We start from the raw sequence: 25,945 nt of genomic DNA on the forward strand, positions 1-25,945 counted from the left end.
GATCCAGGAATGTTTTATCACTTTCTTTAACGTTGTGAAACAGCATTTTTTTGACATTTTCACAGATTTCCCAGAGAATAATTCAATGATCTTGCTTTAAAAAATATGGCGAAGGTATCCACTCTTCCATTCTGGTTAATGATGGCTTGGTAATTCTCAAGGGACCCAATTAACCACTAGCCTACCTGAAAGTGAAGCAGCCAAATTGAATTCAGCCATCAGTCATTTTATTATTACCTCCACCAAGGTGGTGATGTTTTCATCTGCTGTTGTTGCAAGATTATGCAAAAACTACTGGAAGGATTGTTATAAAACCTGGTGGTGAAATATGATATTCATCAGGGTAGAAGCCATTCAATTTTGGTGCAGGTCCAGGATTTAGTTTTCACTTCCTTTAACATTGCGAGAAAAGGCTTTTTTTGGACATTTTGATTAAGATTTCTGAGAATAATTCATGGATCTTGATGGGAAAAAAAATATTCAGAAATATTAAGGGGACTGATAATTATGACATTTTATGAGAATAAAAATTTGAATCTAGTCAATTTAAATGTGGTTTCATAAGGCACTCTGTGACATTATTGTTTACTCCTGTGCTTTTCCTTCTGTGACATGATGAACTCTCTCCCATGAAAAAATTGCGTGTTTAGAATTTCTCTTTTTATCACTATCCGGTTTTGCTAAATGACAAATTGTCTGTTGGATTGTTCAGTGTATTTAACTTATAGTTGATTACACACAAGGGATTTCCATTCAACTGACAATATGAACAATATATGGCATTGGCAACACGTACAGAAAATAAGAATAAAGAGAATAGAATGAAAATAGAATTGACACAGATTACAGTGTAGTTACAGCACCTCATGATGGGCTTAAGCAAGGGATGCTGATACTAATCAAACTAGTAGCACTGAATCAGGTATGGTAGTATAGATAGATACTTTAAACTTTACTTCATTAACTCATAATGTTGGGATTCGATATCATGCAGCAGGGTAGTGCCGTGTTAAATGGAATATTGTTAACTGCTGACTTTGACATGTGTATAGTTTAGTAGCTTTACTATTAAAAGAACTTTACAAAGTCACTTTACACTCAGATATGTTTCACTGGTGTGTGTGTGTGTGTGTGTGTGTGTGTGTGTGTGTGTGTGTGTGTTAATGCCAAGGTAAAACCCAGTCAATTGACAAAGGGTGATTCCCAGTCACATCCACTTTAGGGGCGGGGTGGGACATCCCCTGTTTCCCAACAGCGACTCAACTCTCGCGAGATAACACCCCCCCACCCCACCCCCCAGAGCGCGCATTGGCGTGCACGTTCACGTTTGCGCACGCCCAGAGCAGCAGAAAGAGAGGAGAACAGAGCCGAGAGAAAAATCCAGTGAGTGCTCGTCTCCCGCGGACTCTCTGAGCTTCCTGGACCGACAGCAGAGGAAGTTGTCCCCTAGAGCGACGTGCACCGAGAGCGGAGGAACTGAGTCTCTTGCACCCGGAGTTTGGACGACTGCAGGCGGAGGAAGTTTTCGGGGGGCACCGTGTTTTTGAGTTGCGGAGAGAGAGTGAAGCACAACAGCACGTCGCGGTAGAGGAGGACGGAGAAGAGACGAGGAGAGAGGGCAGAAGTTTCCGCTGGTGTGTGTTGTGAGCTGCGGGGCTCCGTCTATCCACAGGAATGTCGCAGAAAGACAGACCCGCCTTCTACCTCCAGGAGCTCAACAAAACAGTGTGGGACGTCCCGGAGCGATACCAGAACCTGTCCCCGGTCGGCTCCGGCGCATACGGATCCGTGTGGTGAGCAGTTGTTTTTACACACACACACACAAGGGGAGAGAGAGAGAGAGCACCATTGCACAAGAGGAGTGGAGCGGGTTCCCACCACCCACAGAGGCCCTTCACAGCTGCGTCCTCCCCGGGCTGCTGATCGGCCGGTGCCGGACGCAGACTGAAGACGGGTGGGGGGATGACAACATTACTTTTATTGTGTACATCCTCACACTGTTCAGGAATCGCCGCCACTTGGCACGCGCTTCGGGGGTTGGTTCGTGTTTCTTCGGATTGTTTTTGTGCACATTAAGCACCTGCAGGCAGCTCTAGGGTCTCCTGCCCCAGAAGTTTAGCTATACACCCACATGTGCTGCATCCTCCGCTTTAAATCAAAGCTTTATTAGAGTGTATAGCTGATGGATGGCATGTCCGCATCATGGTGCCTCCTCGTCCTGAGATACGATCTGTGCTCATGATACAGAAAACAACACCTACAGAACCCAGCAGCATTGTGGGCCCTGCCTGCTCCACGCACGCAACCCTGGCACCGTTTTTACGCACACATCTCACACATCGCATGCATTATGCATTTTCTAGTTGGGTGCAGCCTGCAGAGTACCAGAAGGTCACGTGGTTCGTCAGAAAGCACCCTCCCCTCCCCTCTCGTGCACACTAAGAGCTTTTTTTGTATTCAGGAGACCCAGTCCTGCCACGGTGTGTGATGACTCTAGAATGATGTCACCCTCTTTCTCTCTCCGGTTGTGGTGCGCTCATGACTCACGGTCCCGAGGTTTGGTAGTGGCCTCAGCTGTGACGCTTTTTTAGTCATTACACAGTCATGGATGACATAGTGCCACAGTTATAACTCCACTCTTCTTATGGACCCCAGTTCCACATCTCCAGCTGCTCTGTGTTTTCTTCTACTTCTTCATTTTGTAGTTAAAGGTTCAGTGTGTAGAATTTTGTGGTGGAGCTGCATATTGCAGCTGAACACCCCTTCCAAACATTAAAAAGAGAAACTGTGGTAGACTTCAATTGTCATAAAAACTCAAAAGGTGTTTAGTTTGTCCAGTCTGGGCTACTATAAAAAACATGGAGGCCTCCGTAGAGAGGACCTGCTCCCGATTTATATATAAAGTGTTTAAACATAAAGGGCTCATTCTAGGTTAAAGAAAACAACAATTCGTACAATTGAGATGAAACACACTAGTGAAAACATTACTATTATCTTATATTCAATTTCTGCCAATACATGCCATTCACCTAAATCTTACACACTGGACCTTTGTGGTGTTTGTGATGGTTGATTCATTTTAATGCTCATCAGTTTTTTCTAAATCATGGAGAAACCAAATTAGATTGAAAGAGTAATTGTAACATGAAATCTTTAATTTATTTTGTGTTCTGTATATCTTTATTTACTCAGACCCAGTAGCATCTGTAACGATTATTACACCTCTGCAGAAATCTCACAAGAGTTAATTTAGATATCAAGATTATTCATATAGACCCTGTAGTTGTAGAGATATACTCTATGCATGTCATTATCAAGGCAGGATGTGCAACAAGAGCAAGTATTAAGAAGTTAAATAATTTGTCTGGCATTATATCTGGCCAGGACTGGGCAATAAAACAATATACTTAACTGTTGCAATTTATTTTCATCAATAGCAATATAGCAAAAATCCAAAATACATCAATATAATACTTTTGCATTGTGTAAGCACAGTAAGGAAGAACAAAACAGAATAGATCTACCTCAGATGTTGGACATTTTTCTGCTGTTTGCGAAGTGTTAGTCATTCTCTGCTCATTAAAAGGAGTTTAAAACCACAACTTTCACTCAGGAGCAAAGATCAGTCTTCAACATTTTACCGTGATAATTATCAAACATCTTTATATGTGGGCTGCTGTGACTGAGGAGTTGTCTACTACCCAAAGGGTCTGTGGTTTGATTCCAGTTGCCCACATTATGCTTGTTGAAGTGCCCTTTGCCAAGATACAGTGACACAGTGTGTGAGTGTTGTGTGATAGAGAGCTGCACATATATGCACTGTGTGAATGGGTGAATGGCAAAACTGCTGTAAAGGCACTAAGTCTAGAAACATGCTCTATAAATACAGACCATTTATCTCTGTAGAAGTTTTGGCTGTATCAGGACTTTATCTGGTCTTGATACACAGAGTTTGCACAGAAAAGCTCCATTACACGATTCTAAGCTTCTCAGCTATCAGGTTTCCTGTTAGGAAATCCTTCAGTGTTTCCCTCTGTATTCAATGATAAGCAGGAGCTGTCCACTTATCTCTTGGAGATGTGATCAAAAACCCTTTTGAATTTTACAGTGACAATAAATTCTAGAAAGCAAAGTGGTTTAAACAGCAGGATTCCATTAAATATCCTTTAGAGGGTGCAGAATCTTTAAGGTATAAATAACCACGCGTGCAGCACCTTCTCCAGCGTGTTACAGATGTCGGCCTGCGGGGCACCTGCTCTCAGTCGCTCAGCCCGCCCAGTCTTTCTTGTTGCTGCCATTATGCTCTTTAGCTTCTCAGCTTGAAGTCAAGCCAGTGTTTAAATATAGAGAGCATATTGTATGCAGGGTTTTGAGTATATGTCACTTTTAGATGCAAGACCTCTTAGAAACAGCTTCCTCCTTATATCTGACCTAAGCTCTTCTTTTTGTAAAAGCCAGATCCTGGGTTAGTGTGTGGAAAGAAGGCGTTTTGAAAGAATGCTGCTGGTGGGGATTACTGTTTAGACTGTATGCTGCCAAGTGACTTGTGTTATATGTTTAGATTACTTAACTAAGCAAAAACAAGCATGAAACATGTGCAGTCCCACGGGACATTTACATATGTTAAATTAATAAAGGAACATTATAGAGCCAACCAATATGGCTAAAAATATCCTCTTGATATTTAAGGCTTTGGTGAAATCATGATACACAGACCAGTAAACAGTAGTTGATTAACATCATTATCACTAAGCTTTTCTGTAAACCTTCTTATTTGAGATGAGATAGAGTGACAAAGTAAATTTACAGGGAAAATTATCGCTGCGTGACACTACAGCAACATCATTTTTATTAACAACACAGAAACCATCAAACGCATTTCTAGATAATCAGAGCTCTAAACTCATAATGATTCCCTGCTTTCTCTCTGAGACATTCATGTAATTACTCACTGGCTGTTTCCTCATTCTCAAAACACAAGCATAACTGTTATTGATTTGTTGAAGCAATAGTTTTCTGCAGATGTGAAACACAAACAGCTTTTAATGCTCGGCTGCAGCTGAAGGCATAGTGTTGACATGTGCCGTGCTCAACTGCCCCCAATGCTTAAATTGATCATTTAAAGGTTAAATGTGTAGAATCTAGTGATATCTAGTGTTGAAGTTGCATGTTGCAGCTGAACACCCCTCACCTCACCCTCTCCTTCCAAACATGAAAAAGAACCTGTGGTAGCTTCAGTTGTCATAAAAACTCAAAAGGTGTTCAGTTTGTCCAGTTTGGACTAATGTAAAAAACATGGTGGCATCCGTAGAGAGGGTCCCCTCGATGTAAATATTTAAGTATTTAAATATAAAGTATTTAAATATAAAGGACCTTTTCTAGGGTAAAGAAAACTACAGTTCATACAATTAAGTTGAAATGAACTTGTGAAAACATCATGAAGATTATTCTACATTAAATTTCTGCCAATAGTTCCCTTTCACCTACATCTTACACACTGGACCTTTAAGCACATGTCTTTTCTCAATTTCGTTTGTAGCATGTCCTGCACATGTTTATTTTGCAGCTTTCACAGGTGTGTTTAGTTGTCAGTTTGCTCTAAGCAGCACATGCATTTCCTCACCAGCCTCTCACCTAGGAAGCTTTTTTATCTTGGACTCGCGCCTGCATGTCCTGTGGCCTTCGTAATGTGATGTATTCATTTAGACACCATATGTAGCTTTGCATATTTTGCTGATTAGGAAAGATTGTGTAACAAGGCTAATCTGGTGTGAAGGTGCAATATTGCGGCTAGCTCTGCCTGACGTGCCTTGTGTTCCTCAGAGAAATGTGCACTGACTTGTCAGCTCGCCAAACAAACCAGAGGCTTAAGCTTGAAACCAGTAATTTAACGTGACTTTAGCTGCCTGATACACAACGGACTTCATCTGTGATGTGAGTAGACCAAAGCCATTCATTTTGGTATAAAGTGATGGATCAAGCCTGTGAGCCTCAGAATGTCCTGGCACGCAGTCATTATGGTACTGTGTGAACTTTTCAGCTGCTTTTATAGGTCCCAGCTGGTGGTGACTCTTCTCATGGAATCCTGCTTTTTGACAGAAAGGTCTGATGAAGGAAGGACGAGGAGTTTATTTTAATCAGCTTCTCTGTTAGCAGAGCACATCGGAACATTTCTGTGTTTATACAACCCTGTAATAACTTAATTACAGCTGAAGTATGGAAATACTGAGATTATTGCTTCTGCCATGTAAACACGTTCACCAGGTCATCTTACTGGCACTGAGGTTATAATCATGATAAGCACAATTGTTTCATAAGAACAGGGTTATGAAATTACTGTGGCAGCCATATGTACATTGAAACATTATTATGTGAGTGGAACAGACTGAGGTCATTGTGTGCATAACAAACCATTTACTGCTGATGATTTAATGTCACAGACTCCATCTTGATGATGTGTCCTCAGCTGCAGGAAAGTGAGATGACAACAAGGAACATCACTGACTATATTTGCATGGACACCAATATTCCAATAATAACCTGATTAATACAAAGGTCTGAATAAGGCACTGCCAGGTAAATATCATTTTCTGATTAACTTAATCTGAATAAGGTCAATAATAGAACTTCATTACACGTATATTATTCAGATTTTAGTAGCATTATGAAGACATGTTTATGTCACATAACCTCCTTTCACAACATTTTCTGACATCGATATACAACAGTTCCTGACTGCTTGATGGCTCATGCTCTGTGCACAGGATGGCCTGGCACCATGAAGAAGTCACATTTCTGGGGATAAAGCATAGTTATGCTACAATATGGGAAATGGATTTTATTAATTGTTTGGATTGGCAAAAAAGGACTTATGTGGATATAATAATGTCAAGACTCATAATCGGATGATGCTCTGCAACATGTACACATGAATAGAATGGAAACATAGTCACTGTTTATCTTACTATGAATCATTTGAATAATTTCAGTATACATGCAAATGTTTTGTTTCTGCTCGTAATGTGGCGCTTCCCTTTGACATCAAATTTGAGTTATATGAAAGTTGCTAATGAGTTTACAGATGGCTTACGAGATGAGTTGGGCTCAAGGTAACATTTTAGTCAATTCCATTTAGTCATAATGAAGCCACAGTAGCTGCTGTGTGTGTGTGTGCCAAGATTATATAGTGCCAGTCATGAGAAAAACACCTCATGCATTATTGCATTTAACTAAAAGCTGCAAGAGAGAGTTCAAGGAAGTGAATCACAGTTTTTGTGACTCTGCTGTATTTTTTCAATTGTGGGGAACTGATGACAATAAAATCTCTTTCTTGAATCTTTTTTGAACTTTTTTGAACTACACACATCTCAATAAGTCTTCTACAGTCCACATTTACCTGCAAGCACACTCCTCATGATCACTACTATAAAAGTTGTTCTGCAAGTCAGAAACATGAGAATACACTGGGTGTGGGAGATAATCTTTGACTTACTGGAAGGAAAAACACACACTGCTTATTGTGACATTCTTATTTTGGATCCACGGTGCTCACCACCACCACTTTGTCACAAACACAGTATCATTGTTAAAGCTACCATCGGAGGAATTGTATATTAGACTTTAAGAGCTCACCCAGTCGTCCACTTTGAAAAGGGCAGCAGATCAGTTTGTGGGAAATGTTCAGAGGAAATGATTCTCATCCCCTCCTCTAACAAGCAGAGTGTAAATAGATTTGTTATTAGTATGAAGAAGTTTTGACTGCTCCCTGTGACTCATTTTCTGGACTTAATTTACGTATGATTTGTTCTGCAAAAGCAGAAAAAATCCCTTATTTTAACACGTGCACAGGGTTAGACCACAGTGGGAGGAAACGAGTGTCAGCACAGATCTTTTTTTTTTACTGATTTTGCAATCGTCCGTTTGTGATGCAGCTTAAGTGATTGACCTGGAAGGAATGTGGTTTATTGTAAGTAGGTTGTGTTCCCTCACAGTACCGGAAATGCAGCAATATCTTAGCCCTCTCCCCCTCATGGTCTCTTATTGTCTGGGCCCCTGTTTTGATTTTTGTTTATGTTTTCCTCTGTGATTGTTTGTTAGTTAGAATTATTACAGAAAAACTCCCGGAAGGAGGTTCTTGAAACTTGGTGAAAGGATGTGGTATTGGCTACAGAAGATAATTTTTTTTTTATCACTTTCTTTAAAATTTGAAGCGATTTTTTTTTTTAATTTTATTTTTTTTATTACATGAATCTTCATAACATGTTTAGGGACTGATATTTATGAATGTTTGCAATCTGGTGCAGATTCAAATAAAAACCCAGATGTGGTTTCATAAGGACAGTGTTGGGCCCTGACTGTACTCTACTGAAAGCACTACACTAAGTGGCATTCCAGTTTTTTTATATCCTGTCAAATGTTACTTTCTGTGTGCTGCATTATTTTATTATCAGTGCTTATTTTACAGGAATACAACACGAGTGCATTTCACTCTGAGCTTTTATGTTGCACTTTCTTTTGCCACGGCTGTTTTTTTGTGAGGTATTCTTTACACCATTAAAATGAAATGAGTCAAATCATGAATGAAGGGATGAATGAGGAACAAAACAAACACAGTGTGCACTCACTTGGACAGCTTCAGCAGGATCACAGGGTTGACTTAGATATGATACACATTAAACCATTATATTCAAATCAACTGAAGTATTAACAACATGATACCGTCTCAGAGCCCATCAGCTACAGTCTATTGAGGAATAAGTCTCCAGGGGCCAATATTTTGGGGTGTCAGGTTTAGACAGCAGATATCCGGGCCAAGACCTCTTACATTCACTGTGCACTGTTCACAGTCCGACACTTTTTGTAGTTGTTTTCAATCAAGGCAATATCTTCTCTCTATGAACAGCTATCTGCGTACGAGTGCAGATAAATGAAAAAGCTAATAGCCGATGAATGATACACCTCTTTTGCTCTGTTTACCTTAAACAGAGGACATTTAAACAACATCAATAAAAACGATTGTCCAGCTCTGTGTGAACACTGCTTTGCACTGCTTTGCCAAAAGTGAGACCAAGCAATCAATGTTGTGTATTATTATTTTTTTTTTTTTTACTGGCTTATGGCCTCCTCTGCAACCGAGAGAAGTACCTCATTATCTGTTAAATCAAAAGAAACGTTTAAGGTCTTGACACGACACTTGTCATTAGCCTGATCAAATGAGTTCACTTCTTATAATTAACCACCTTCACATGCTTTGTTTGTTTTTCAGTTCAGCGTATGATGTGAAGACAGGCCTGAAGATAGCAGTGAAGAAGTTGTCGAGACCCTTCCAGTCCATCATCCACGCAAAGAGAACCTACAGAGAGCTGCGGCTGCTCAAACACATGAAACACGAGAATGTAAGTCACATGCACCTCTGTGTGACTCCTGTATGCACAGAACAGGACATGCACGAGAACTTTTGCACTCCCAACTACTCTACTACTGATTCCTGCAGCTTATACAGCTTTGCCCTCAGGAATGTGGCTTTGTGTATAGACGTTCATGTGACATAACAGTTGACAGGGAACAACTATTAGAAACTGAAACTGTAACATGTAAATGTAGTGTCAAATTGAAAAGCTAAACTTTTCTACAAATTGTTTCTATTTTACTTAGTGAAATACCAAAATGCAAACAAATACACAAAATTGGAGCCCACCCTCCCCATCCCCTGGATCCACATTGCCGATCCTTATGAAGCATTCCTGCAAAAGGACTGTGAGCACCATTAAAAATGAATTGCAAGCCTCTACAGCTGACCCTTTCACTCTGTTAACTCCAGCAGTTCTATATCTACATACTCACCACTATGCCAACACAAAACACTTTTGGAGTTTCTGTGGTAAAAAGTGTTGAAGTAAATGGTCACCCACTTCTTCAAACATAAAAAAAACCATCAGAAAAAACATAAAATGCTTCCATACTGCTCCTGTGTCATCCAAGTGTCCATGTTTACACCATGTTTTAGTCTTAATGTCTGCTGTGATCCTCCTGCCTGGAGCTGCGTTCACATTAACAGAAACTCGTCTACTGGCAATTATGTTCAAAAACCGCACATATATCTGCTAATATTTGTATAAAAGCTGTATGAGTGACAACACTGTGTACCATACAGAATCAAATAGGTAAAACAAGATTTATCATGAGTGAATAAAATCTTTTCTCACATAATCATCTGACAATGTAACAGTTTGGCTATGTTCCAAAATCTCTGTTTAGCTGGAGGTCTGTCGATGGCTCACTGCGATCGCTGCTCAGCTGACTGAGTCACTGCAGGGAATCGATTGCTCTCGGAAAATGATTTTCTCTAACAGTCACAACATTTTTCTGTCTTTTCCTGTTCATCATCTGTGACAGATCTAATTCTTGGCTGTTTGACTGATTGATTTATTTCTAGTCCTGCAGGTTAAACAAACTCTGAGGCTGCTTAAACTGAAAGAGTGAATATAGACAAACTACAGTATTATGCATTAGTCTGTAAAAGACTTTAATGATGCTGGTTTTTGCTCTATTCAAAACTAACTGTTGTATTAACAGGGTTTTTGCAGGGTCTAACAAAGTCTAAAATTCAAATATTTGAATTTTAAATATGTTAAAATGTTATGTGCTGGGCCTTAAATACTTTAATTCACAGCACACCCTACTTGGATACCGATAGTTTCTGACTATAGTTTTCAAAATAACGTGACTTTTGAGGGCATTAGGCTACTTGGCCTTAAATTATGGGGAAGTGTAAAAAATAACTCCGGTATTTCTTCATATCTTAAATTACATTCATTGTTGTCTGATAAAGGTCTTCATTTGTTGAAACCTGCAACAACCCTGAAAAGCTAGTTTCTCAGCAGAGTTTTGTTACATTTGTTGTTTTCGGTGCTGCACCCAAGTCGTCTCATGATATAGCTTCATTTATGAAATACGAACAACCTGTTAAGAAGCCTGACGTTGTTTCTTCTGTTAGTTTCAAGTGTGACAACATAATCACACACGATCAACGGCCTGGAGCTAAAAGAGGTGCTATGGTTGGTGTGATGTCCTGTTAGAAGAGGTTTTCACTGCCAATTATTCGAGCACGTTGCACGACACCACTCAGTGAGCAGCGATTCACCAAATAATCGCAGTCCCTTCACCTTCTGTGGTTAAAAGCAAGCAACTCTAAGAAAATGGAGTATGAAATAGATATAAGTGAACACAAGTCGAGGTAGTGAGGGTGCTGTCTTGAATCTCATGTTGCCGCTACAGCGATTTTGATTCATGCCATTTTACTTCAATGATTTTGGTATTGATTATTTACCTTACTTACTGTGCAGTAAGACCTGAAAATATGGTACGAGCTCCTCGTTTTGTTTTCGCAGATCAGAGTCTTTCTGTAATTACCCTGTTTGTTTGTGTTGCCTTCATGCAAATTTCCCTCCTGCACCCGTGCTGTTTCTGACAGAAATATTGCTGTTATGTGATTTGTGATGCAACAAAACAAAGGTTTAGAGAGTAATATGAAACAATAGGTGCTTTCCTATCGTCCCCTAATGAATGTCATCATTCTGCACAGCCCTAGCTTCAACAATCACTGCTTTGGTTTTGGTTTTTAGTCTCCATGTGTGCATGCACGTACAGATATGTGCTCACATACTGAAACCAAGCACAGTTTCTAGTTCCTGTGCTCTATTGTTGCATCCTGCTCACATACTGCCCAGATGAAGAGCATCCTTATGTGTTATGTAATGACACAAGCTGAAGTGCAGGTGATGGGTTTCTGTTGCTGCATGGAAACAGGTCAGCTGGTGAATGGTGTGTGTATCAGTGTGTGTGTAAGACTAGATGGTACTGGGGACTTTGCACGGGAACAGGGTGGAGATTTGTTTTCTATGGTTCGCTCAGGTGTTTGCTGTAAGCTATTGTAACACTATAGTTTAAATGGCTTGTTGTGAGAGCTTAATGATAAGTGACAGGGTGGACTGCTCTTTTCTCTGAGCAGTTTTAGATGACGCAGTCAGAGGAAAAAAGAAACTGCAGCTCCAAGAATCATGGAACGTCTCAAAGGGGAAAACCCATCAGCAGCAGCTGAAAACCAACAGTACATTAGATTCCACAGTACCATGAAGGATGTCTAGAGAGTTAATTTAATTTCATGAGAACATATTTTCATACCGCCTTATTGCCTAGAAGAACTCATTACACACCCTCTGGACTTCATGCGTTGGCTATTCAGTGATTCTAGATGCCATCACGACACATGCTGGTGTCACAGCAGCTATAAACAGTGTGTTCTGAAAGTATTCTGACACTTTCACTATCTAAGGACAGGCAACACCCTTGGCCAGAGGCATTATGTTTTTTGGTTGTCCGCTCGTCTCAAGGGAATTTCTTTAAGTTTGTAACAAACCTTCATTGGGACTCGAGGAACAACACATTAGATTGTGGTTGTCAAAGGTCAAAGTCACTGTGACCTAACGTTCATGTCAACATGAGATATTTGGAGCACCAGGACCAAACGACTTCAACAGGAGATGAACCATAGACTGTGAATAAAGATGGACAACGCATCTGCGCTTTCTCTCACAATGCAATGAATGAAGCTAAAATATCCCTGAATATGAACGCTGGCATCTTGCACAGTGGGAGCCAGAGTAGTGATCAGGGGATGTAGCCACGGTAACAAGGTCCCGCTAATTCACATGCTCAACCAATCGTGAATAAGTCTCAGCTGTCAATCATGATGTTTCATCCCAATTTTATAGCATCAAATGACTAATTAAAACAAAACTTTGTGAAAAATGAGCACTTGAACAAATATCAGTGTCAAAAGAACTACCTAAAATTACATAAACTATTTTTTTTAAATTCTGTTCTTAGTTCGTTTGGTCCACGTCCCATCCACGAACATGGAGGAGCTTGTCTTTATGACCTACTGTATATTGTAGCCAGCCACCCGGTGGCAATCAAGACACTTTTGCTTCATGTTTTTGTCATGTCAAGATTTAGCCATTTTCAATAATTAATGTGCTAAATATGTTTTCAGACAAATAAATGGATAAAACAATGAATTGATGACATTTTATTTTATTTATATCCAAAAGGTCAACTTTGTTGTGACATAATAATGTCCAACAAAAACACTTTTCTGGCTCCATGCGACACCATAAGTCAGCAGCACAAGGGGGGGTTTGGATCATATTTCTTGTGCTAAAATCATTTTAATATTTTTATTCCTCATCAATATACACTCACTGCCCCATAATGACTGAGCAGAAACAGCTTTTTATGGGTTTATACAGAAACAGTGCCCATATCATTGTAATCATACAAGATCCTGAGTAACCTGACTTCAGTTACGATTTCATTATATGCTTTGTGTTGTCGTGGACCAGACAGTTTTGTTTTTTATTTTTCCATTTGCGGTCACGACTGTCAGTTGCATCTTAACAGGAAAAATTGCATCAACCTTCATTTTCTGTTTTTAAATCATCAAAGTGTTTAAATCTCCACCTTTGCTTTAGATGGAGAGAGACTGTGTTTTGCTCACACTGTTGCCAGGAGACTCCCCGGGTTTGGGTTTTGGAAAGCCTGAGTGGACCAATCGGATCTTTGTTGTGGCAGCAGTCCACCAATCAGCTGTGGGTTTGTGCCTTGTGTGGGCGGGCTGCTGCAGTGTTTTTCCTTTTTTTTTTTACAATATCCACCTCAGCCTCTCACTGCAGGGGGTGGGGGCAGGGTCGGCACTCAGGGCTGCTCAGTTGCCGATGTGCACACGTATATGCAGGAATGTGTGCATGTGCGATCACAGCAGATGAACACACACAAACATGTGACAATCTGTTTTCCCTTTGTACTTAATCTTTCTTTTCTTTCATTCAAACTGGGTCATTGCATAAAACAAGCCTTTTATGTATATATACTCATCAAAGTGTTACTGATAAGCAGCCTGTCATATTCTATTTTCCACACATCACATTTGGTTTTCCAGTCATTCAATCGCAAACTCACAAACCTTACAAACGGCATCTACAGCAGTAAATGAATATATTCTCAGCCTGTGTAAGTACTTTAACAATTTGTTGGAATGAAACCAGTGAGATTTAACACAACATGTTTTTGTGCAGGTCTCTCAACGTAATGTTTTGCTTAAGTCGCACTTGCTGGTGCCTGTCCTGTCAGCGCGATGCACAGACTTTTATCTGCTGCTTCCTCTGAAATCATATCGGCTGTGGTTGTTATTGACCCCATTTATGTGATTCAGCCGCTTGGTAACCAAAACAGTGAGCAAGGATAGCCAAGTGTACGTCACTAAATATTAAGGTCCTTGAACTTGAGCAGTGCAACGAGGCAGGAATCGGGTGAAAGCTTGATGGAATCAATTTAAACTTGAGATAGTGTGGAACGAATAACATCAAGTTCTATCACACACTTGTTGACTGTCAATCTGACGTCTTTGTCAACATTTAATTGTGTGGCTGTGATATCACGAAGCAAACGACATGTTTTGTTTCCAAGTTATTAAACACTAAATGAAAACTGTAATTTTTGTTCATTTGGAGTCTGTCACATAAAATATTTCCTGACCTCTCTGTCTCTTTCTTTGCCTTCAGGTGATCGGCCTATTAGACGTTTTCACGCCAGCGACGAGCTTAGAGGAGTTCAGTGATGTGTAAGTCACCTTCTTTAGTTTTTCTCTCTCTTATGTCCTTTCTCATGTCTATTTCTCTGCCTCTCTTCTGTCTCAGCCTCTGCTGCTTTAGTTTCCCTCTTTCTAACACAATGAAAGCCTTCTCAGCAGATTAACATGGGACTGAATCTAGAGGGACAAACACATTATAATCCATAGCGCCATGCTAGTCCAGAATGTGGCGGGTTGTACCAAGGTGAATGTAGGGTGAACATGTGCGCTGTGCACATCACAGTCTCCATGGTAACAGCCATCTGGCAGTGTCTGGGGCTGTGTGTGTGTGTGTGAGATTCAGTGTCCTTGAATCCGCTGCATGGAATCATCAGCTTGTTGCACATTTGTGGTAATATGAGATGAGCCCCCCCCCACACACACACCACACGCACACACAACTGAAGTTAAACAATAAAGATTGTCATTTGTCTTTTTTGTGGAATGAGGTCAGATACTCTTCACATTAACAAGACCACATGGCCTTAAGCTGATCTGTTGTCTGTATAAATAATAAGTGAACAATTCTGGATTCCAGCCTTCTTTATGCATCTCTTCCCCTCTTTTACTTTCTAACAGTGCAACTGTTTGTTGCCGAGTTTTCTTTTAGTACAGGTATAGTTATGTAGACAACTTAAAATAAATTGTTGTTTAATTTGATTATTATATTAGAAAGTAATAGATTATAGAGAATAATTTATATAAATTGCAAAATACTATAAAAAAAACTAAAACAATACTAGTCAGTGAGAGGGACATTTGGAGCCCAGGTCTGATTGCTGTGTGATTTGCAGGTATTTAGTGACCCACCTAATGGGGGCAGACCTCAACAACATTGTCAAGTGTCAGAAGCTGACTGACGACCACGTCCAGTTCCTCATCTATCAGATCCTCCGAGGCTTAAAGGTCAGTGAAGTTTCCAGCACAACACAATTGTCCAGGTCGACACTGGACCCTCAGATGGCTCCCTTTATATGTATAGTAGAGGGGAAACATAATGTGGGTTCAATAAGAGACTGTTGTCTCTTTGACTACATCCACACTACTATGTTTTTGTTTTAAAATGCATTAACTCTGTGTCCACACTACTCTGGAGTTTTTAGAGTTGCTAAAACAGAGACGCTTGAAAACACTGCTGGCCCTGTTTTAGTTTAAAAACTCGAGGGTGGCGATTAAGAATGGACAGGCAGAAATTGAGAGGTTTGGAAACAATGTCACTCACAGCCGCTTGCTGATTGGGTCTGTCCATAATGATGTAACCTTCGCTGATCCATCACTTTCAAATCACATGACCATCATGGCAAAAACAACCGAGTGTAACGATACAACTACTACATGTGTAGGAGACAAGATTCTATTTGAGAAATCTGCGATAATTCCCTTGTCCAGCAGGATGTGCATGCCCACTGTACGTGTGTGGCCACGTTGTATGTTTTTTCAGGCATGTTATTATAGATGGGGTTTAGTTTGAAAAAGAATAAGTAGTAATATGGATGTAGCCATTGTTTAACTGATGGTCCTTTGAATGAGAATTCCCTGACAGGACATACAAGTTTTAAATTATTTTTTTTACATCTTATGTTTTGTCACTTGTAAAGCACTTTGAATTGCATTTGGTTTGATGAAAGGTGCCATATAAATGATTGATTGATGGTGTAGCAGGACTCGTGCCACCGCGGGTTCCTCGTCACAGATGACTCAGTCAGTGTTCGGTTTACTTTCTTTATTCGTTTTTCTACACACATCTACACATGCATATTTTAATGCTGTTTTGCTGGGCTTCCCGGGTTGCCTCCAGCTTCTCCTCCTGTGTGTGTGTGTGTCCGAGAGCGCTGTCCCAGCACGCTACTGCTGATAAAAAGGGGAGAGAGTCATTAGCCAACACAGTACACCTGTACACAATCAAACTCTCTCCCTGGCACCAATCCCTGAGCCACCTGCCCACTCTCTCCCTCTCGCACCGACACTAACCACCCCCCACTACCACAGATGGATTTATGAATATATTCTGATGATCATGGTCTGTCATTGGTTTCTGGTATTTATCATTCATATTTATACTGTATACGCAGCCTTAAAGTATTGTATATATGACATTTACAAGCTTATTTTTCAGACAAAATTTCTCAAAAGCATTATTTTTTTAGTGACAGAGTTTTAACAGTGTAGATTTTCAAAGTCCTGTATCTGCGTCACATGGTTGAACACACATAACCACAGCCAGCTAATATTGTGATTTAAAGAAATGTAGGGTATATTTAAATTGTACATTTTCCTCTTTCCCCCCACAGTACATCCATTCTGCAGATATCATCCACAGAGTAAGTGATGATGACCCTGTTGCATAATTTTAATAAATTATATTTCCTTTTACCTTAAGGATTTCATCCTGAAAGTGACGTCTGTGTTTCTTCCCCTCAGGACCTGAAGCCCAGTAATCTGGCTGTGAATGAGGACTGTGAGCTTAAGGTGTGAAACAGTCGACCTCCAACAATCTTCCCTGTGTATGATTAAGCTCGTTGAGGGTGTTCATATAAGTGTGCTGTCTCTGTAATGTATTTTTCCCTCTGCTTCTTCTCTGCTGCTCTTACACACAAACATCACTTCACCTGTCAGATCCTGGACTTTGGTTTGGCACGGCACACAGACGACGAGATGACGGGCTACGTAGCCACGCGATGGTACAGAGCCCCGGAGATCATGCTCAACTGGATGCACTACAACATGACAGGTACAGATGTTCAGCCATTATTCATTTGGGCACCACTAAATGCATCATTACATAAACTGTGTGTGATTTCAGATAAGTGGAATTGTGCAGAAATAGCTCACTGGTGTTGGTGTGTTCAGGGTGGTTTGATTTGACAAAAAGTGCTGGAGCAGTAATGTAATAAATAACAGAGTGTTTGATATTTGCAGGATACAACGCCGTAAAAAGCCATAATTTGAGCAGATATATTTTTAGCCGCTATTTACAGTTTTCCTCTTTGACGTCACTTGTTAATTATTTATTACACAAGAAATGATAAGGGTGATTGTAGAGGAACTAGGGCAGCTTTTTCAATTTTCTGGTCGAGTTGACATGTTACTGTGCTTGCTGGATAGAATTTTATTCTGATATGCACTTCTGTTATATGGTGTTGAGATGTGTGCATAGATGCTCAAATACAGTACTTTAGTAACTTTAGCACTTACTAATTATAGAGTACCTGTTTTTATAATACTCTCAATTCTTAAGTCAGTGAAGCATTTTGTTTTTTTTCATCATGGACACAAAAGACATTTGCTCATTTAATGTAGCACAAATAAATGACACGAAAGAGTGAATAATTCAGAGGCCAATTTCTTCACTCCTGGATAAAAAAGATTTTGAAAATTGCATGGAAACAAGAAAGTCCTGTTGTTTGTAAATAGTCCTGATGAGAGCGTTTGGTTCATTAATTCTCTTCAACAGAAGTTACGTCACCTGTTGCTTCATCTTAGCTTCAAGTCGACTTCATCATATTCTTTCGAAGACAACAATAACTGGGAGTAATGGCTAAGACAAACATTAGACACATCAACAAACAAAGTTAATATGAGACTGGATATAGGAGAAGGAAGTTGTTCTTTTACTACTTCTCTTCTGGTTCAAGACGTAACATTAGGATTGGTTCAATGTGTCCGTGTCAGAGGTGAGACCTTAATGTCTCTAGTGTGCAAAGGTTTTAATTTTAGCAACATGGCCCTAAACACCATCATCACATTGAGTGTTGAGTGTCGTTAATTAAAAAAATTCAAGTCTCAATACTTTCTGAATGTACTGTATCTGTCCCATGTGCAACATTATCTTGGTAAAAAGTCACTTTTGGTGCATATAACTGATACTGAATAGGAAGATTAGGAAGCAGGTAATTTTGATCTTTGTCACCATGCTGCATGTTTTTTTTTTTTATTTAACAGTGGATATCTGGTCAGTTGGCTGCATCATGGCTGAACTACTCACAGGACGGACGCTCTTCCCTGGTACAGACCGTATCCTTCCACCGCTGTCATTGTCGTGCAATAATTAAATGGCTTTTTGGAGTCAACCTGTAGGTATTCCGTTGATGGAAGCAGAGGATTGCATTGCATTCTGCTGTTTTGTGTATACTTGTGATTTATTGTGCAGAAACTGCATGAGGATTATTGTCTGCTGCACTGCCAGGCTTTCCCACAAACTGTTGCTTTATTTTAACGCAGCGTTTCATACACAGTCTAATTCAAACCATTGTTAAGTATTGAATTTTGTGAGCTGCATGCCAGAATATTCAAGGAAACGGGTGTGTGTGTGTGTGCCTGTGTGTACGTGTGATAAAAGTTGCAGTACCCTGTGGACAATGACTCAGTGCTGCCCACAGTTTCTCCACCATACAACACACCTTCCTGTTTCCCTCCCACAGAGCTTCACATTTGCACTAGCAGAGTATTCACATGCTTTAATACAAAAATATACAGGAAGACATACTGATTTTAAGATATGCCCTCACACACACACACACACACACACACACACACACACACACACACACACACACTATACTTGCAAACTAACTATAGAGGTTGGCATACACATTGTCATGGCCCTGTTATGGATGAGAAGCATGACTTGGCTGTTGCATGATCAGTTCACACAACTTGGTCAATCACAATGTTTACTTTGATTTACAACTATGAATAACATTTTGTGCGTAATATCACTTTTGACAAAGTTTCTGTGTAAACAAAAGTCTAAAAAATTGTTGTGACTTTCTTCCTGTTCATTTATGGATTGTTTCATGTGTGTGCAGATCAATTGATAGACGTGAATCCGTTGCATGTGGAGTTTTGAGATGCTTGAATTCACGTGCATTTTTAAAGTGGGGAAAATATGTCTGAACAGCTTGTGATGTTTCAGTGGAGCTTCCATTTGGCGCTTCTGTCAGTTTCAAACTTGCCCCAGTTAAGATAAATGGTTGTGATCGGCCCAACTAGTTTCAGGAAGGATGGAAATGGTCAGAATGGGAGAAGGGCAGCCCCCCTCTGTGAGAGTGAATAAACATGAGCATGCTGATTGCTCTGTTTTCATGATAAAATAATTGGGGACAGCTTGTCCACTTTGAGCTGTGGTTAAATACGGGATCAAGTTAGGTCAGAACCATTAAGACTAGATCACCTCAGACTGTAAGTGCAGTTCACTGACTCTATAAAAAGCAGTTTAGCATGCTGTTTGCTTGCACTACTTGTTTATTCTACTTGTTGAACTGCAAATATAAGGTGACAGAAAATTTATATAAGACTATTTTGATAATCTGTTAATAGTGTCTGATGTTTTAAAGCAAAACATTTGAAAGATTCTCTTGTTTATGCTTCTCTTATCTTCACTAAACATTTGTTTGAGTTTTTTTTTTTTTAAGTTAAGAATTATCAGATATAGAAATAATCGTTACTTGCATCCTTTCACTCTTAAAACTACCTAATCAAAACTACTAAGCTAACACTGGGTTACGTACTGCTTGGTTTTGTCTAATAAAACAGCACACTCCTACAAGTACAGGAAAACTACTGCTGATGAACGTGGGAGTTTTTTTTCTCTGTCACCGTGCACCACATTGTTCCACACATCTGACTTGTCAATTTCTTTCCTCACATTTTTTGTTGTTTTTTTGATTGTTGAATGAATGAAAACGTCTCATCCTTCACAGACGGCAGATTCTGCTAGTTGTACCGCTCACTCCTCCTTATCCGACACCCTCCATCCGCCCATCCCTCCTGTTTTCCTTCATGTGTGTGTGGTAGACATTGATCAGTTGAAGCTTATAATGATGCTCGTCGGAACCCCAGGGCCCAAACTCTTGATGAAAATTTCTTCGGAGTCAGTGAGTGTCAAAGTACCATCTCACCTACTCCTGCTTTTGTGTGTGTGTTGCCTCTGTGTAGCCCTTGCAAGAGATAGAGTGTCAGTCCTGATGGTCCTAATGCTGACACCGCTACGCTGCATTCTGACAATGTGTGTTTTCTAAATGGCTTCATTTGCTCTTAAACACAAGGCTTTGATTCCCACTTGTCTCAGGCATGTTCCATGACTTCTTAATGTCTTCTAATCTCTTTGTATGACAGACAGAGGCGTCTGGGTATCTTCATTAATCTCTCATAAAGTGACTTCCTCCCTCCTCCATCCTCTTCATCCTCCCCATTTGTATGACTCCCCCACCTCCCCTTTCCCCCCACTGAATATCAACTGCCCTAACCACCCCTGCTCTGTGACATGCTGATGTTCATGTTATGATGCCCCTTGACTCAGAAGCTGTAGATATAAACCAGCTGCAGCAGATAATGCGCCTGACGGGGACACCCCCAGCCTCCCTCATAAGCAGGATGCCCAGCCATGAGGTGAGCCACACGCCCGCCCGCCTTCTCACGTGCCCCAGCTCTTCCCAAAAGGCTGGAAACAGAGCCATGCTGCAGTCGTCGACCAACCGAAACCCACATTCCTGTTTACAGACAAATACCGTTAGAATCGATGTGTTGAAATATTTCCCACAAGTCCTCTTTCTGCATATTAGCCTCTGCTCTCACACCACTTATTCCCTGTTTCCTCTCTGACTCACCGTGCTTGTCACAGCAAAGCTTCCTGACGCTGAGGCTGTTTGCACTTGTATTACATCTCGATTTTTGAAAATTAGGGAACAGTGTCTCATGTGTGTGAATTGGGTGTTAATTAAAGTGCAGGAAGCATAAAAAGATGTGCAGTTTGGGAAAATGTAACAAGTGTTTAAAGTATGATAATGCAGCTGTAGCTGTTTAAAATATCTGATTCCTTTAAGATCTTTCACAGTTTTTGTTTATCATCTCCCACAGGCGAGGAACTACATTAATTCACTCCCACACATGCCTAAGAGGAACTTTGCTGATGTGTTTATTGGTGCCAACCCTCTCGGTGAGTTCCCTTTTCACCATCAGGCTCTGACTTACATTCCACTGGCTCACTCCCTCCCTCTAGTGGTGTGAAGACAGTATTTTGTAAGGGTGCTCCACAGTTCCATTTTAAAACAGTATGAAAGATTAGGTTGAGTTCGTGTTCACACTGACTTTATATAAGAGGAGTAAACATGACATCATACAAACTGTTTGCAGGTCATTGATTGGACGGTTTTGGTACTTGTCATCTTTTATTCTTTTATAATCCAAGTTCAGATGACTGGCAGACAATAGGTTCTGCACTACTTTTAATGCTCCTAGTCTTTATGTTCTATAGAGTTGCAAAGATATCACAGTGAAATACTATTTAGATGTTATTTGTATATACAGGCTGTAAATTACACTGTGTAGAGACAGGATGAAATTATGGAGAAAAAAGTTTTAATGGACTACGTGAACTGACAAAATCCATGAAGAAGATACAAAACCCCATTTGACAGTTTTTTAACTGTGTGTCTAAAAGAGCTCAGCCCAGCTGGAGATCCTCAGGAGGATTCAATGCGAGCAAGGGGGCGTGTTAATGACTAACATGCTACCAAGGCTAAAATAATACAAATAACAATCATAGAAAAAGGAAAAAAATATCGTCTCACTGGTGTCAATGTGCTGTAAACAAAAACACATGACCTCCACAGTGGATTAAATGCATTATGTCCTGCTCTTCCCCCCTCACTTGAAGACTGTGATGTTGTGAATGCTTCTGAGTGAAGAATCTCCTGTTGCGTTGTTGATGTGTGACCTATTTGTTTATCCTCCTGAGTTCATGTCTGAAAGCAGTGTGACAACCCCAGGACATAGGGACTGGTGTTTAGATTGACATTCTTAGGTTATTCAACAAAAGCTTGTCATTATTAAGTTTTCCTGTTAAACAAGTTTGTGTTGTTTGCACTCACCTCAGTCTTTTCTTTATTCTGACTGTTGTTCTTCTCTTTGCTGTGGTGTTGTAGCGGTTGACTTGCTTGAGAAGATGCTGGTTTTGGACACAGACAAGAGGATCACAGCGTCTGAGGCTCTCGCTCACCCGTACTTTGCTCAGTACCACGATCCAGATGACGAGCCTGAAGCGGAGCCTTACGACCAGAGCTTTGAAAGCCGCGAGCTGGAGATCGAGGAATGGAAGAGTAAGTTTGCACGTTGTGGATATATTGTGGATTCCTAGTCTATGATTTGCAAGCCTACCTTTTAGGTGGAAAATATGTACAGTAGATTTAGGTTACGTTAGGTTTGGATAAATCTCACTTTATATTTTTCAGAACTAACCTACGAGGAGGTCGTCAGCTTCTCACCGCCATCGTTCGATGGAGACGAGATGGAATCCTGAGGAGGAATCGCCTATTTTTATTCCATCTTTTGTTTTCCAATAGACACTCTTTATGAACTATCAGTCTAATGTGACTATCCACCACTACCCTCACACACACCTCGCACAAACATGACATTCAAGTGCCTGCCGTCATTCATCTCGGGGGGACATTGCGATATCAGGGATACAACTCTACATCCTGTTCATCCAGCCCCCCACTTTGTCATTATTGTTACCTTGCATCCCCAAAATACTGAGGCAGACTGTTAATTCTCCTCATATATTAGCTACATTTTTGCCTCTGACATTTATTGTGTATATTGTGCCCTTAATTGATTAAAAGATCTAGAAATAACATGTCAGTATCTTAAAGTAAATGGTAGAAATTGAACTGCTGATGTGTTTTTTATATGACCAAGCAGGAATCTAGGAATAGTTTCAAACAACGAAGCGTCTAAAGTTGATATTTTTTCCACATACTAAATTAGATGTAATTCCTATCTGTGCATAGAACTGTGTAAATATGACAGCAAACAGTATTTGTACATGAGTACTTCAGGTAAAACAGTAACTATATGTGTGTAATAGTTATTACTGGCCCCTTTTGACAGTATGAATTTTTTAACTAGAGATTAGCCGTAAAAAGGCATATAAACAGATACAGTAGGTAATTTATTACGTGTGTACAGAATAGTCTAGAAAATGTTCATCTCTAAAAGTCAATTCAAAACTTCATTTTTCTTATTGTTGGATTTGAAGACTTACAGAGTCCAGAGCTGAGTTTGGAGAGTATGGCTCATTTAATATTTTTATTATTCCCCACTCCTTTTCTTCCATATCAATTATTTTAGCTCCTGTGTTCTGTGGTGCCAGAGGAATGTTCCAGCAAATAGTCATGTACAGTACCACTTGAGCATGATATAGCCACTTAAGGCTCACTAGTTTATTGCAATTTTGCTATCACAACATCAACTGACAATGTAATTTAATCATATTGCATTTATTAAAACACAGTAATATTGATGTATATTGAATGTCGGGGGCACCAGTTTGCCTGTATTTATGATCTTTTGTTATGCTGTTTGTATATCGATGTAAAAGAGAATATTATTTGTCAGAATCTCAAGGTTCTTTTTATTATTTATGAAGAGCTTACTGTATCAGAAACCAAAGGCATCGTCAGTAATCTCACACTTAAATTGGGCTGTGGTGACGGCAGTTACAGTTTGTGCAGCAGAGCCCACAACGACCACGTCAGTTTAAATTCTAAGACGACCTTTGCTCATCTTGCAGTTGTTTCTCACTAGTTCTGCTTTTTCTAAAGAGTTGCTGAAAATGTATTTATCTGATATATTCCCTGAGGTACTGCCTTCCAGAATGATCTTATTATCAAACAAAATGGTGACGGACAACAACCAGAAATCAAAATATTACAAGTTAGTAAACGTTAGCATTTATAAGCCACTAAACTGTGGACTCCTGTTCTGAGATGCAAAGACATTAAACGTGTTTTTTTCTGTGTGGACCATTTTATACATCGGACGACACCTACAATGTGACACATGCAAATTGTATCCACAGATATTCTGGCTAATTTCAACCAAACAATAACAGTGTCTTCACTATTTCATTTGCAACTGCTTTCATGTAGTCTTTTTTTTCTAATGTATGTTTTATTTTGTGTGTTAAATCAAGAATTGATGTTATTCTGTAATTCTGTATTATTGGTTGTTTTTTATTAGCAGTGCTAGAACCATACTTGTAATTCATTTGAATGATTTATTAGGGCACATGTTTGTGAAAGAGTGTACGTTTACTCACTGGATGCTGAAGGGCAAAGCTGAAGCCTCTAACATTATCTTCGATTAGACACGGTATTTATCTCGTCCATATCCCAGTTCATTTGGTTATTAATGGTTATAGTTGCTTTGCCTGAAGATGTGTTCGTATCTTTTTACAATGTTCTTTGTTACATGTACCAAGACAGCAGGCCATGCCACGTGTAAATACCACCATTAGAAAATAAAGACTACTATTTTTCAAACCTGGAACAGTAAACAGTGAGTTTTGAATGTCAGGAACAACAGACCATATCCCAGCACTCCTCATTCAGCTTCACTGGCTTCTAAGCCAACAAAGAAAACTTGAATTCTACTGCTCACATTAAAGTCCTCCATACCCTGGCTCCCCCATTCCTGCTGGAACTTCTCCATCCACACACTCCTTCCCGAGTCCTGCACTGATCCTTGGCTGCTCTTCCCTCTTCTCTCTCCCAGACGCCTCACATCCGCCAGCTGGACTCTATTAGATATTGTTAAAATCACAACTGAAAAAACATCTGTATACATAACAAGGTATATATCCCTCACTAATTAGATTTTGACCCTTGATTTCACTTTTAGTCACTTGATGTAGTTGGGTTTCTTCGCTTCTTAACCTGATTCAAACCTTTGTTTTACTTTTTGATTCTTCATTTGTTGTATTGGTAGGTTTTTTTTGCCTCCTAATCTGATTTTAACATTTGGTTTTGGTTTGATTCTTCATATATTTATTTATAATGTATTAAAAAGTCTATGTCATTGGTTGTCTAAAAAAATACAAACTGTTACTATTATCATTATTATTATTATTATAAGTATGACTTTACAAATAATTGTCATCATTTCTAGAGCACTTAACAATGCAAAATACAAAGTTCTAAATAATAGAAAACAAATGGTTAATACAGAAGGAAGTATAAACATAATAACAGTAATAAAAATAGAGATATAAGAACAATAATGACCTTGTACAGTAAATTCATGAATATGCCTCCTGAATTATTTATATTATGATTACAATGATGAGGGTGATACTTATTTTTATAGTTATGATTATTATTATTATTATTATTGTAATAGTGTAAGACCTCTGGGTGGCAGCAAATCACAAGTAGAGAGAAACTTCTAGGATGATCATAGCTCTAGGGAGGAAAC

At 39.7% G+C, this 25,945-nt stretch overlaps 1 protein-coding gene across 2 annotated transcripts; it reads left to right on the forward strand.

Annotated features, from left to right (window-relative positions):
• Positions 1 to 1,315: 1,315 nt before the first annotated feature.
• mapk14b (mitogen-activated protein kinase 14b) lies at positions 1,316 to 25,028 on the forward strand. 2 transcript variants are annotated; one of them, XM_069537446.1, is made up of 12 exons: positions 1,316 to 1,793; positions 9,266 to 9,395; positions 14,622 to 14,680; positions 15,484 to 15,595; positions 16,981 to 17,010; positions 17,111 to 17,158; positions 17,306 to 17,420; positions 18,632 to 18,703; positions 20,486 to 20,565; positions 21,548 to 21,626; positions 22,615 to 22,788; positions 22,921 to 25,028. In XM_069537446.1, the coding sequence occupies exons 1-12, from the start codon at positions 1,675 to 1,677 to the stop codon at positions 22,986 to 22,988; spliced, it is 1,086 nt and encodes a 361-aa protein (XP_069393547.1). In that variant the 5' UTR covers positions 1,316 to 1,674; the 3' UTR covers positions 22,989 to 25,028. The 2 variants fall into 2 exon arrangements, with proteins under 2 accessions (XP_069393547.1, XP_019942433.1); XM_020086874.2 differs by lacking the exon at positions 20,486 to 20,565 and adding an exon at positions 21,000 to 21,079.
• Positions 25,029 to 25,945: the final 917 nt, after the last annotated feature.

The sequence above is a fragment of the Paralichthys olivaceus genome, chromosome 2 (genome assembly GCF_024713975.1).
Source record: "Paralichthys olivaceus isolate ysfri-2021 chromosome 2, ASM2471397v2, whole genome shotgun sequence".
NCBI classification, from domain to species: Eukaryota; Metazoa; Chordata; class Actinopteri; order Pleuronectiformes; family Paralichthyidae; genus Paralichthys; species Paralichthys olivaceus.

What these genes read in the sequence shown, in the direction of transcription:
- mapk14b (XM_069537446.1), top strand. Translation starts at nt 1,675, where the DNA reads ATGTCGCAGAAAGACAGACCCGCCTTCTACCTCCAGGAGCTCAACAAA. An exon ending in GGCGCATACGGATCCGTGTG is followed by an intron (nt 1,794 to 9,265) that starts GTGAGCAGTTGT and finishes TTTGTTTTTCAG; the next exon opens with TTCAGCGTATGATGTGAAGA. An exon ending in CTGCAGATATCATCCACAGA is followed by an intron (nt 17,011 to 17,110) that starts GTAAGTGATGAT and finishes TCTTCCCCTCAG; the next exon opens with GACCTGAAGCCCAGTAATCT.